The 13,582-nt window shown below is 41.5% G+C and overlaps 1 protein-coding gene across 1 annotated transcript in view; it reads right to left on the bottom strand.

Annotated features, from left to right (window-relative positions):
• Window positions 1–2,945: 2,945 nt before the first annotated feature.
• Window positions 2,946–13,582, bottom strand: part of psmd13 (proteasome 26S subunit, non-ATPase 13) — a 29,448-nt gene continuing 18,811 nt past the window's right edge. The window contains exons 5-13 of the mRNA XM_060838971.1: window positions 12,471–12,514; window positions 12,305–12,391; window positions 10,315–10,486; window positions 5,900–5,979; window positions 5,675–5,800; window positions 5,223–5,285; window positions 4,861–4,941; window positions 4,451–4,567; window positions 2,946–4,189 (exon numbers count right to left, since the gene is read on the bottom strand). Of these exons, the coding sequence (XP_060694954.1) occupies window positions 4,094–4,189; window positions 4,451–4,567; window positions 4,861–4,941; window positions 5,223–5,285; window positions 5,675–5,800; window positions 5,900–5,979; window positions 10,315–10,486; window positions 12,305–12,391; window positions 12,471–12,514 (866 nt within the window). The 3' untranslated portion in view covers window positions 2,946–4,093. The remainder of the gene's footprint in view (window positions 4,190–4,450; window positions 4,568–4,860; window positions 4,942–5,222; window positions 5,286–5,674; window positions 5,801–5,899; window positions 5,980–10,314; window positions 10,487–12,304; window positions 12,392–12,470; window positions 12,515–13,582) is intronic.

Below are 13,582 nucleotides of genomic sequence, written 5' to 3' on the forward strand. Positions count from 1 at the left end.
CTGGCTGTTTTTGAAACCTTAGCCATCATTGCTGCTAGACCAAGCAGCCTGTAGATGCATGTTTTATGTTTCTGAACAAAAGTGTGAAGTTTGCTATAATTGGGTTTCCTGGCATATTCCTTGCCTCTAAATTGGAAAGTTATAGCAACTACCCACCATCTCCACCTTCTTTAAAAACCATCTAGACCAAACATTGCCAGCCTCTCTAATACACCTTCCTCCCAATTTTCACATTTTTCCCCAAATATCTATCTTCCAAGATCCAAAAATCCTGAAAGAAAAAATATTTCCCCTTCTCTCCCTTAACATTTTGCCAATAATTTACAGTTTCTGACCAGAAAATAGCCTTTTCCTTCCCAGTTTGATTCTTCTTGCATGTCTCTCCCAGATAATCACTCCTCAAATAAAATTGTTTTCATATTAATCTCAGCTCTGGGATTCTCAGTGAATCACGCCTGCAGTCTCTCCAAAGCTCTTGACACCCTTCCACGGATAATACCCTGGAAACAGAACACCACATTCCATCTGCAGCTGGACCAATGATTTTTACAGTTTTAACATTCCAACTTTACTTCACTGCTATTTTAAGACCCAGAAACCATGTTTTTGTTTTTCTGACAGCTTTATTAACCTGGGCTCCCATTTTAAATACTTGCTCGTTTAAAATCCAGTCTGTGTTTCTCCATTCCTTTTGAAAGGTTCACTGTTTGCTGTATAAATGCTCTTCATTCCCAAAATGGTTTATTTACAATGTCATCAGCATGCTCTTTGCCTGATCCAAAAGCCCGCAAGTTTAGTCATTTACAAAGCTAACCATGGCACCTCCCAAATTCTGATACTGTACTCCCTTTAACCAAGTCCAGATCATTTATATATTAACAATACCTCTAACACTGAACCCGAGGGGACATTATTGCCCCTATCTCTCCAATTCAACTAATGCCCATTGTTGCTTCCCCCATTTTTTGCCATTAACTAAATCCCCCTATTCATTCTCCCACCTCTTTAATAATGAGTCTAAACTTTATCTAAACTCCATCCTCAGTGTTTTCTAAATAAAACCCTTTTTTAAAAAGTGGTTATTTGCTTAAATCTCTAAACTTTTCAACCTGGAATACTAGGAACAATTTCTGCTCAGGACAAGTCATGGTGCTTTGTGATATTAAACTAGCTGGAACAGAGTACAAGGTCAGAACAGATAAAGCACAGTAACATGAGCAATAAATAGCATTGATGTCAATGCTGCAGCAACACTCGAAACTCAAGTACTTGTTCCAGTTGGCAGTCCTTATGATAAACTGCAGCAGGTGCTGGAAGTTGTAAACAGATTGATTCTATTCAGATTCCAGGGTGCTTGTGGCATAGGGGTAGTGCCCCAGCTCTAGACCAGAAAGCCTAGGTTCTAGTCGACATGCAGGTGAGTGGGACAGGCAACGACAGGGCAGGGAGAGAAGGGCCACAGGTGGAGAATGAGGAGAGAGATACTCCCGTCTGAAGCCAAGGATGGCATGAAATAAGATGAGTACTGAATGGAGATGGGAACTGAGTGGGAGTAAGAGAGAGGAATGAAGAGAGGCAAAAATGAGGGGGGGGGGGGGGGGGGGGTCAGCATATAAAACATAGAAATAACAATAAAGAAAGCAGAGACAGGAAGAGGTTAAGTGAAACCATAAACCAGTAGTGGTAGAGATAATATAATAGGCAAGGATTTGATTGTAAGTTGGGCGGGGGGAGCGAGGAGGTGGGGAAAGGGGAGGGCTGGGGAAGAGGTGGGGAAAGGGGAGGGCTGGGGAAGAGGTGGGGAAAGGGGAGGGAGGTGGAGAGGAGGTGAGGAAGGGGGGGGGAGGTGGAGAGGAGGTGAGGAAGGGGGGGGGAGGTGGAGAGGAGGTGAGGAAGGGGGGGGGAGGTGGAGAGGAGGTGAGGAAGGGGGGGGGAGGTGGAGAGGAGGTGAGGAAGGGGGGGTAGGTGGAGAGGAGGTGAGGAAGGGGGGGGGAGGTAGAGAGGAGGTGGGAAAAGAGAAAAGGGGGTAGGAAGGGGGAAGGGAGAGAGAGTGAGTGTGTGTGAGGGAAAGGAGGGAGAGTAGAGGAACCAAAAACAGGGAGGGCTGTGTAAGTATAAAGTAGTCAAAATATTGGCATGGATTACACAGATGAAAACTGGAGATAATATAAAATACAGAGGGAAGTGAGAAAGTAGTATTCTAGAAATACAGGGGCAACATTTACATTAGGAATGAGTAAAAACCATCCACAAATAGAAAATACTATCTGGGCAGCCACCAGATGATAGGAAGACCAAGCTTTCTCAGCATCCAGGTGGCAGCTTTAATCTGTCAGTTCGCTTTTGTGCTAAATTCTTCTGGATGATATCAGGAACAGAAAGAATTTTCAGCTATTCTTAACATTTCACAATATTTCCATGTTAAGTGAAGTTCCAAGATATGTTGCAACAGCAATATAATTGATGCGCTTCCAATCTATGTCCGGAGATGGATTTAATCTCCAGCAGGGAAAATTCTGTTAGGCTTCAGCACAAGGCAATTATTACAAAGTGGTTGCGTCAGTTTGTTCTTCACAGCCACATCAATTTGGAAAATGTAATCTTGGCTTTCACAAGCAGATTAAATCCAGACCTTGTCATTGGTTAACCAATGATCTTCAGAATTTTTACTAAGTGTATTCAACTGGAGCCAGTGGAAAGGTTCGACAATGACTTAGAGGAGGAATAAAGCATAATAATGAACCTTCATGTAAACATCAATTCGAAGAAATTACCACCAATTTCAGAGTAGCGGGAACAGACAGACAATCTTCAGAACAAGTATCAAGAGTCAAAGCAGAAATGGTGCAAGCAAATCAAGTTACTCTTCTGTCCAAAAAGCAGCAGCTTAAATCAAGAACTTCCCACAGTATTGAATGGTTTCTTCCAAGAATGAACACAGCTGACCATTTTTAAATACATTTTTATTTCATCTTAAATATTCTTGTAAAATGGATCATATCATCTCATGATTTTAGGAATAACTTCATTAGTCCTATCCAAAAAAAAGCTTTTAAAAAATGGGACAGGCAGGAGTACAGCCACTGTACGGAGATTGTAGGAAAATTTACCCATTTGTAGCTCCTTTACTTGATTGGGCAACAGACCAGTCCCAGATCACAGAACAATATGGATGGTTATAAAAGCAAAATACTGCAGATGTTGGTAATCTGCAATAAAGAAAATGCTGGAGAAACTCAGTAGGTCTGGTAGCTTCTCTCGATAGAGAAACACAGGTAACTGAGTCATATATGACTTGGCCTCAACATTGACACTTTCTCTACAGATGCTGCCAGACCTGCTGAGTATCTTCACATTTTATTTATTTTAGTAGTGAATTTTTTCACCCATTCATTATCAAAATGCATTGACAGGCAGGGTCAGTATTTACTGTCCATCTCAAACTGCTTTGAGGTTTTGGTGGGTCTTCTTGAACCACTAACGAGCTTGACAGTTGAATTTCTTGCTGAAAACTCAACCTCCTCGGACTGACTGTATGCTGAAGAGTTTAAATGGGCTACATTAAAACGAGTTGACATGGAACTGGAGTCACATTTTGGACTCAGATAGCTGGCTTCCTTTCCTAAAGGACATTAATGATACAGATAGAACTTCAGGACAATCTGACAGCTTCACAGTCACTTTTACTAAGACCAAGTTTTTCAAACTGAATTCAAGCTTCTCTGTTGGGGATTTTTAGACCAGGTTTCTGGGTTACTGGCTCAGTAATAACTGTTACGCTGCATTACTTGTGGTACACAGATAACTACAATTAAAAACTTCTGAAGCAAGGATTCACAGAAACAGCTAGATGAGCAAAGTGGTGAAGTTCAGGTCTAAGTCACTTTAAAACATGAAACTTTGTTCCTTTGGTAAAGATACCACTCCTGAGAAAATAAAGCTGGTTCTGTTTGAGGTTTGAAAGAATAGAAATTGGTGAAGCTGCTCCTCCTGTCCCAAAAGTTATTAAAATACAGTTCATTTCTGAAAATGACCTACTGAAAACTGACTAATTTTAAAAAGAGCAATCAAGTGATTCCAGACAGAGCAATGGTTAGGTTAAGATATCCTGTGCCTGATGTTCCACAAGTAATGCCACATTCTTCACATCCTCACACCAGTAATCCAATCTGTCTTTCATCCCTTTAATCTGCAACACAGAGAGGCAGTAGTTATTGCACTCTGCTTGTATCAATGGCCAATTAAGGCACTCGGAGCAAAAATAATAAATAAATTACTTTTGGCAGGCAATGCAGATCAGAAGATCAGCAATGTTAAACTTTACACCAGACAAAAACTTTAAACTAGTTACTTGTTTCAAGAAATCAAATGACTGGAAAAATGTCGTCACTGATCACAAGTTACTCTCCAATAGCCAGAGATTCTTAATCTTGAGGCTGTTTTTTTTTACCTGCTGTAGATCCAACACTCGAGGTTGAACCCAAGTCATGTGAACACGTTCATCCACTTCATCAATGCTGCCTTTCACCAAACCGACAGACAGTGCCTTCATCACTAAAAGCTCCACCTGTTAGATCAACAAAACAACTAACAGTTCAGACAATCCTTCCAAGCACAACATTCTGGTCACACAGTCAGGTGCAACCACATGAAAACAGCTTAGGTGCAGGCAAGTGGAGGGAGCAAGATGAGAGAGGTTCTCATGAGTCTTGACAAGCTTGCGATCATGGAAGGAAACATCATTTAGTCCACAGGTCTAGCATCTGCAAAGAGAATGCCCTCTATTTTGGTGGTTATTGTTTCCTGTTACTGTATATTGCAACTGATGGGGCAAATTAAAGTCATAAGAAAGGCACTCACCTCACTGATTGGGACTTTTGCAATCTGAGAAATTTCCTTAAATGTTAGCTGCCGATGGTTGGCTGGGCGGGTGAAAGTCATCTAAAAGGAAGAAAACATCCTATGACATTTTAAAGGATCTGACCTCATTAATGAACAGCCAACATATATTCCAAAAGGGACCACTGATATCACAAGTGAGATTTCACCACTCTCAGGTCATGCCTGACAAGGTTCATGCAGTGTGGGGTAGATGCTGTATGGATGGATTTTAGGATAACTGTTGAGAAGGAACCATATAGGGGATTATTACAGGGACAGGGGGAGAGGGGTAGGTGGAAAAGCAAAACTGCACAGGTCAGGAGACAGGAAATTCAACAAACCTCCATCAGACAAAGGAGTTGGATTTTTTGCATTAGTCGCAGTTCATTGGCTCTCAGGTCAGGCTGCAATTACAAAATAAATGAAATTCAGCATTTCCAACACTGCTGCGCCCTAACTAATGTCCCCATAGTCACTATGCACTCTCTATATCCCCCTTTCCCACTCCACACTCCTCCCCATCATCCCAAACTCCAACATGCACTCACTCAACCTCTCCTCCCATCTTGTCCCATTCACTGATTCTTTGATTCCACCCTAAATCTCATTCCACTCTCTTCTTCCCCTCCCCACCTTTTCCTGTTCTTGCCCCCCCGAACTCATTCAGCCTCCACTTTTGTATCCCTCTATCGCTACCCTTCTTCCATCCACAACCAGCTCCATGTCTTTACTACACCATTTCCACGCCCTTTGTCTCTTCCAGATTCTCCATTCCCCCTCTCAAACTATTTACCTGCTGTCCCCAAGATGCTTTGAGCGCTTGAAATTTCTCCACATTACCACTGTTGAACGCATGCAAAGTGTCGATCAGCCACTGCTTATCTGTGGTTCGCAGTGACTCCAGCACGGGATGCATTAACTGAAAAGGGACAGAACATAATGCAAAACTTCAGCATTAGGTAGAATTTTACTAAGTGTACAAGAAAACAAAACCTCTCATTAGCACACCGATACTCACGAGTTCTCCAAAGTTGTAAACATCTTCGCCTAAAAGCCCAGCCAATCCGAGAGTGAAAGCTCGCTCTTGATGCTCTGCAACTGAATCAGAGAATGACAAAAATCAAACTTCAGCCAGTCAACATGGAAAAATCAATAAGATGGAGGCGCAGTCTCTGTGATGACACACTCAGTGCTCCAATGAAAATCTACACCAGAAGATTTACAAGAAACAAGAACAGTTTAAAATAGAAGCAGAGGAACAGCTTGAACTCAATTTCAAAATTATTTCTCAAACTGAGGGAGAAATTCCTGCGGCTAAAGTATGAAAAATGGAATTTAATTTAAATGGCTAAAGTTGCCTTTGAGATAAGAATGAGGGCATGGAATTAAAATTCAAAAATAAAACTCTTGACAACCAATCAGGGGATGAAAGGACAAATTTGAAAGAAACCTTTCTTGGTGTTCCTTACACTGATATCTCCAGACAGATTACTTTAGATTACTTAGTGTGGAGACAGGCCCTTCGGTCCAACAAATCCACAGCAACCGTCCGAAGAGCAACCCACCCAGACCCATTCCCCTACATTTACCCCTTCACCTAACCATGGGCAATTTAGCATGGCCAATTCACCTAACGTGCACATTTTTGGACTGTGGGAGGAAACCAGAGAACCCGGAGGAAACCAGAGAACCCGGAGGAAACCCATGCAGACACAGGGAGAATGTGCAAACTCCACACAGACAGCTGCCTGAGACAGGAATTGAACCCAGGTGTCTGGCGCCGTGCGGCAGCAGTGCCAACCCCTGTGAGGCAGCAGTGCCAACCCCTGTGCCACCGTGCAGTTGAATTTGGCTTTAAAATCTGACACGGAAATTATTTTTCTTATGTCTTAAACAGTAAGACAGAGAAACTGGGTTTGCTCTATTTAAAGCAGGGAGGTTTGAGAGATTGAAATACCATTATTCAAAGGTTTTGACAGAAGATCTTGACTCTGTATTCCATGGACATCTGGCTTGGAGACAGGATTGTTATGACTGAGCCCTGGCTAATTTCCTAGAGATGGTTACCATACTTCATGGGCTATTATCTGGGGAAAGGATGAAGTCACAGATTGCAAGATACAAAGAAAAAGGAGAAAGTGAGCAGGAATTGGACAAATGTAACCATTAGGGCAACAGTGGTATGGCTGAACCTGTCGCATAAACAATTGGGCAAGAACATAGAAAGTACAGCATAAGGACAACTGTTTGGCCCACTATGTCTATGCTAACCATCATACTATTCTAAACTAATCCCAGCTACCTGTACATGACCTGTATCCCTCCATTCCCTGCTTGTTCTGGTGGCTGTTGAATACCTCAATTGGCTAAGGCATCTACCACCCTCAAAAAAAAAACTTGTCTCACACATCTCTAGTAATTTTTCCCCTTACATTTTAAAATTATGCCTCCTAGTGTTTGACATTTCCGCTCTGGGAAAAACAGACTACTATCAATCCTAGATTTTATATACTCCTCAAAGGTGACTTTTCTGCCTTTCGTGTTCTAGTAAAAATAATCCAAGTTTGCCCAGCATAATACTCTCCAAGGCAACATCCTGGTAAACCTCTTTTGCATCCTCTCCAAAGTCTCCACCTCCTGGTAATAACATGGTGACCAAAGCAGCACACAGTACTGAGAATGTTTTATACAGCTGCAACATTAATTGTCAGCACCCTGACCACTACTCAATCAAGATGGTGGTGGGGTAGGACTCCTCAGTCAGAGCTTGTCCACTCCATCCATTCATTCCTCTTATTTCCCATCCTGGAGCCTTGAGTGAAGTCATCGAGCACTTGCGGCCTCAAGAGACAGGAGCCAGCGTCAAATGGGTTGGAAGGACTGTTATTCCAATGTTTATTCCTCTGACTTCAGGGGGCAAAGGTCTGTAACTCTGGATAATTTTTTCTAAGAATTTGTAGTTAAGAATCTGTACCTAGGTATATTGGAAACTCAGTTCGCGATGTAAGTGGTGTGTTGTAAACTTTTCATGTACTAACGTGAGTATGTGAAAATAAAGCTAATTCTAACTGATGAAGGCAAGCATGCCATATGCATTCTTTAAGAGCTTACACACTTCTGTTGTCACCCCAAGATCCCTCAGTATATCAATGTCCCTAAGGGTCGTACCATTTACAGTATACTTTCCTCCTGCATTGAACTCCCAAGATGCACTACCCGACTTGCTTAGATCAAATTCTGCCATTTCTTTGTCCAACTTATCTATATCCTAATGTTTCCGTTGACAACTATCATTATCCGTAAATCCCATTTTCATGTTGTCCTCCAAATTTGCTAATCACACCATCAACATTTTCATCTAACTCATGCATATGAACACAGGCCCCAGCACTGATTCCTGCAGAACACCACTGGTCATAGACTTCCAGTCAGAAAAACACTCATCCGCAATTACTCTTTGATTTCTATGACCAAGCCAATTTTCTATCCAACATACAAAAGCACTGTGGATCCCATGTGACTTAATCTTAGTGACTAGCCCACCAGAGTGACATTGAAACTTGCTGTAGTAAAGTCCATGTAGAGAACCAATGCACTACTCAATCACCTTTGTCAAAAAACTCAAATTTGTGAAACCAGACTTCCCCTGCACAAAGCCATACTGACTACCCCTGATAAGTCCATTTGTTTGCAAATGTGAGTAAATGCTGTCCCTAAGAATCTTCTCTAATACTTTCCCCACTAATGCAAGACTGAGCAGCCTATAATTATCCTTCTTAAACAAGGGAAGGACATTGGCTATTCTCCAGAATTCTGGGATCTCGTCTGTGGCTAAAAAGGATACAAAGATCTCTGTCAAGGCCCCAACAATCTCCTCTTCCCTCCCACAGTATTCTGGGATATATCCTAACAGGCTCTGGGGGGGGGGGGGGGGGTTATCTACCTTAAAATATTTTTCAACAACTCTTCTTTCTTAATAGCAAAGTTTTAAAATATCAACATATTCCCTCCCTGATCTCATCATCCAAATCCTTCTCCTTGGCAAATTCTGGTGTGAAGTACTCATTAAGGACCTCACCTACTTTCTCTGGTTCCACACACGAATGCCCTCCTTTGTCCGAGTAGACCTATCCTTTCCCGAGCTACCATTCTGCTCCCAATATGTTTAATCTGCTTTGGGATTCTCCTTAATCCTACTTTTCATGGCTCCTTTTAGTCCTAATTCCTTGTAGAGTTCTTTCCTGCATCTTTTACATTCCTCAAAGTCCTTGTCTGATTGGTTTCCTAAACCTCAAAAACCACTTTTGTTTTTGAAAAAAAACTTGCAATATGTCCCAACATTCAGGGCTCCTGAATCTTGTCATTCTTACTTTAACTTCTCAAGAACATACTAGCCCTGAGCATTTGACCAACTGGTCTTCAAAAGACTCCCATGTCAGATGAAGATTTAGCCTCAAAACAGCTGTCCCAATCCTGCCTCACAACTGTTGTAATTACCCTTCTCCCAGTTAAGCAGTCATACTTTTATCTATAACTATCTTAAAACTTACGGAATTATGATCACTGTTCCCAAAATGTTTGCCCATTGAGACTTAGATCACCTAGCTAGGCACATTCCCAACACAAGGCCTAGTACGGTGCCTTCCCTAGTTGGACTATCTACACATTGCGTTTCAAGAAACTCTCCTACAAGGACCTAAAAATGTTGTTGCAGCTAAGCCTGGAGCACGAAAGAGGTCCCAGCCATTAGAGGGGGAAGTTAAAATCACCCATTTTGACAACCATGTAGTTTCTCCATCTTTCCTTGACCCAACATCTCCTACTGGCTATTGAGAGGCCAACAATCAAACCCCATTACAGTTCTCACAGCTTTTTTATTCCTGAATTCAAATTCATATTGCCTTGCTGCATGAGCTCCAAGATGCCCACTCAGTGCAGCTGTGACATTGTTCTTAATCAGTAATGTAACTCCCACGCCACACCCCACCCCTCCCTCACCACCACCACCCCGCCGCCTCCCCACCCCCCAAACACACACACACACACACACACACTTTCTCTCTCATATTTTTTACTATCATGTCTGAAACATCTAAATTTTGGAAAACTGAGCTGCCAGTCCTGCCCTTCTCTCAACTAAGTTTCTGTAATGGAAACAACATAGTTTTATGTACTAACCCAGGTTCCAAATTCATCTGTCTTACCTGTTATATACCTTGCATTGAAATAAATATACTTCAGAGTGCCAGTCACACTGTTCATTAACTTGACCCTGCCTGTTCATCCTATTTAGAGTCATTTGATTGAACCTCGAATGTTCCCTCAATCACTACATTCTGACTGACTGATCTGGTTTCGACCCCCTGCCACATCAGAAATACTGGAAGTGGCAAGAAAAATAGATTAAAAATAATTTTCAGAGCTGGCAATTACCTGGTAAATCTTTGATATCAATGCAACCCAAGAACCGTAGGGCATCCTTGTAGTAGGAAGCGTGGTTTCCAACTATCTGGTAGTACTTGCTAGACAGATCATAAAAGCGTCCATGAACTGATGTAACCCCAGGAAGGTTAGTCAGCATCTCATCCACCTCCTCAATGGTTTTCTGGAAGAATATTAACTGAGTTCAAATTAATCTTCTTAACATGCTTACATCATTCCTGGACATACAAATATACAGGAATAGGAATAAGTATATAAAATAAAAATTAGAGAGGCTAAATTTAACTTTAAACAACAGGGGGTTGTGACCCCAGGATTTGGATGTTATGCAACCAATAACTAACACCAGAGATATCTCCTAGTTGATATTTTTCGATTTCTGAAAGTACATATCTTATCAATACAGGCAACATTGCCCCTGTTTACATTAAATCCTCTGATCTGTTTTCTTGTTTCATTGCTCATCTGTAACCTAACTCTATGTGCTTATCTCAATCCTTTGCAATTTCATGTATACAACACTGCCTACCTTTTTTCATAATCAAATTTGGATGCATAATCTTGGATTCCAAAATAGCTAATGAATATGAATAGCTGAGGCCAAAATACAAATCTGCACAGGATCTAAGTCATATTTTGTACAGTGTACCTACTCTTCATCTGTACTGCATTCTGATCAATTTCCTATCCAGCACAATATTTTGCCTTCAACTTAAACTCAATCTCGAGGGACCTTATGAAATAATACTTAAAATTCCACACAAGTACTAAGTGGGGAGATTCCCACACTATTTTTGTTGACAAACAATCAAGTGAGTCAATCAAAATGTACTCTTTATGAGCCAAGAAAAGGCCGGATTTTGCTAGAGCAACTCAACAGGGTTGGCAACAGTGGAAAGACAAAGTTAACATTGCCTGTCTGATATGACTTCTTGAGACAAGCCTTGAAGAGTCATATTGGATTGGACTTCAACTCCGCTGGTTGGAGTCAAACCCAGCAGAAAGGAGGATAGATGCATATATTGATGACTTAACATCTCAGCCTGGGACATTGCTGCAGGAGTACATCTCAGCCTGGGACATTGCTGCAGGAGTACATCTCAGCCTGGGACATTGCTGCAGGAGTACATCTCAGCCTGGGACATTGCTGCAGGAGTACATCTCAGCCTGGGACATTGCTGCAGGAGTACATCTCAGCCTGGGACATTGCTGCAGGAGTACATCTCAGCCTGGGACATTGCTGCAGGAGTACATCTCAGCCTGGGACATTGCTGCAGGAGTACATCTCAGCCTGGGACATTGCTGCAGGAGTACATCTCAGCCTGGGACATTGCTGCAGGAGTACATCTCAGCCTGGGACATTGCTGCAGGAGTACTTTTTCTGGGGTGGGGGGGGGTTGGGGAGCACACTCAGCAGTGGGGTCAATCAGCTTCAGCTGAGCCAACGTGAAGGTCACAGGTCGGGATTTTGTTGATTATTGCAAGAACATTCATTACCACTTACATACTCTTTTAGCACCTAAAGAGTCATGTCCATAAGCAATTATTTTTGTAACTGTAATTACTGTCTTGTCACTCAAGTATTCTTTATATTTTTCCAGTTTCAAATGCTTTTTCTCTTCGATTTCTATTATCCACAGCTATCGTTTTTGGCAAGTACAGTTTCTACTCAATTGGAATAAGCTTTACTTGTAGCACAAGATTTTCAGAATCAACGAATTTTCCCAGTTCAGTTTGGACAGTCTCTGTGCAGTGAAATCAGCTTCACCAAAGTCCAGGACCTAGAAGGTTTCTCATGTTCTAAGCATAGAGTGATGAATGCACGATTATGCTCACTAAAAGTATACCATGCCACAGCTCCAGCTGTGTATACACTAAACTGAAGATCTAATTTGCAAAATACAGTGGTGTAACCTTGCTGTATTCTGAAGTGTTTTCCTGTACATAGACATGAAACCAAGGACTGCAAATCATACTTTACCTTTGTCACTGGCAGATCTCCAACATTTAATTTCAAAGCACCAATAGCTGTTTTGCAGAGAATCACTGCCTCATCGCTGGATTTGACCTACAACAAAGTAAGCAAAAGAAAAGAATAAACAAAGTAAATTGAACAAAATCAATACAATACAACACAAATCTCTCACCTTTTCTTTTGTCTTTTCCAAAAATGTTAGAGCCACATTAGGATCTGCAATTAAGCACAATTAATATGAATCACCAAGGACAAAGATCAGTGATCTAGTTATAGATTACATTTCCCATTGGCTGGTTTCAAAATTCTACTGTCATGAACAGGTGATGGCAAAGGCATTCTCCTCTACTAGTCTGAGGGAGACAGTTAATTTATAATAAATGGGTTAGTTCCTTGACTAAAACATTAAGATCTCACTCCTCACATCTCATAATATTTGGGTTAGTGCTTCTAGCTAGGAATTGCTGTTGACCCTGACCACAAATATAGTTGTGTCCCAGTCTGAGTCCTGGTTGCTGACAGCTATGTATAAAACTCTAAGCCCTGCTTCTATTAATTTGCAGAAACCAATTTAGGACATATGCAAAGCTCCAGAAAACTCAAACAGAATGAAACCAAAGAATTGAGCAGAAACAAAACCTAAGGAGTCATCGGCGAGGACCTCAAACTTCACTTGGTTTGATGGTTTTAATCCATTAGTTTAATGTCATTAATTTGGAGCACAGTATTGCGTTCGAACATTCATAACAAATGTTGTGATAACTGCACAGATCCACAATTGGCCAATTTCACCACACGAAATATGAAATTCTTCAATATGTAGTAGTCGTCGAGTAGATATTTCCTCTAAATGAATACTGGAAGCATTTAATCATCTTTGGCCTCCACTACAAATTCTGTACCCTATGATCATATGCTGTCACCTTGGCAACTGTCTGAGATTAAACCAGTTTGGGATCTTAAAGTCGTATTGAACATCAAAATGAGTCTTGATCACATAATTATGCTATCATTTAGACCATTTATTAGTCTGTAACATCGCCCAACTCCAACCCTGCTGCAGCTCAACTGTGGTTGAATCCCTCACTCTCACCTTATCTCTAGACTAATTGCCACACCTGGCTCCCGTATTCTACCCTCTTAACATAGTCACCCAAAATGCTGCTGCCCAAATCCTGTCTTGCGCCATGTCCTGTTTCATCCCTCTGCTCACTGAGAGATGTTCTCATTTTCATCCTTTTCTTCAAATTCCTCCATGACCTCTCCCTTCTCTATTTCTGTCAC

The sequence above is a fragment of the Hemiscyllium ocellatum genome, chromosome 18, assembly GCF_020745735.1.
Source record: "Hemiscyllium ocellatum isolate sHemOce1 chromosome 18, sHemOce1.pat.X.cur, whole genome shotgun sequence".
NCBI lineage: Eukaryota > Metazoa > Chordata > Chondrichthyes > Orectolobiformes > Hemiscylliidae > Hemiscyllium > Hemiscyllium ocellatum.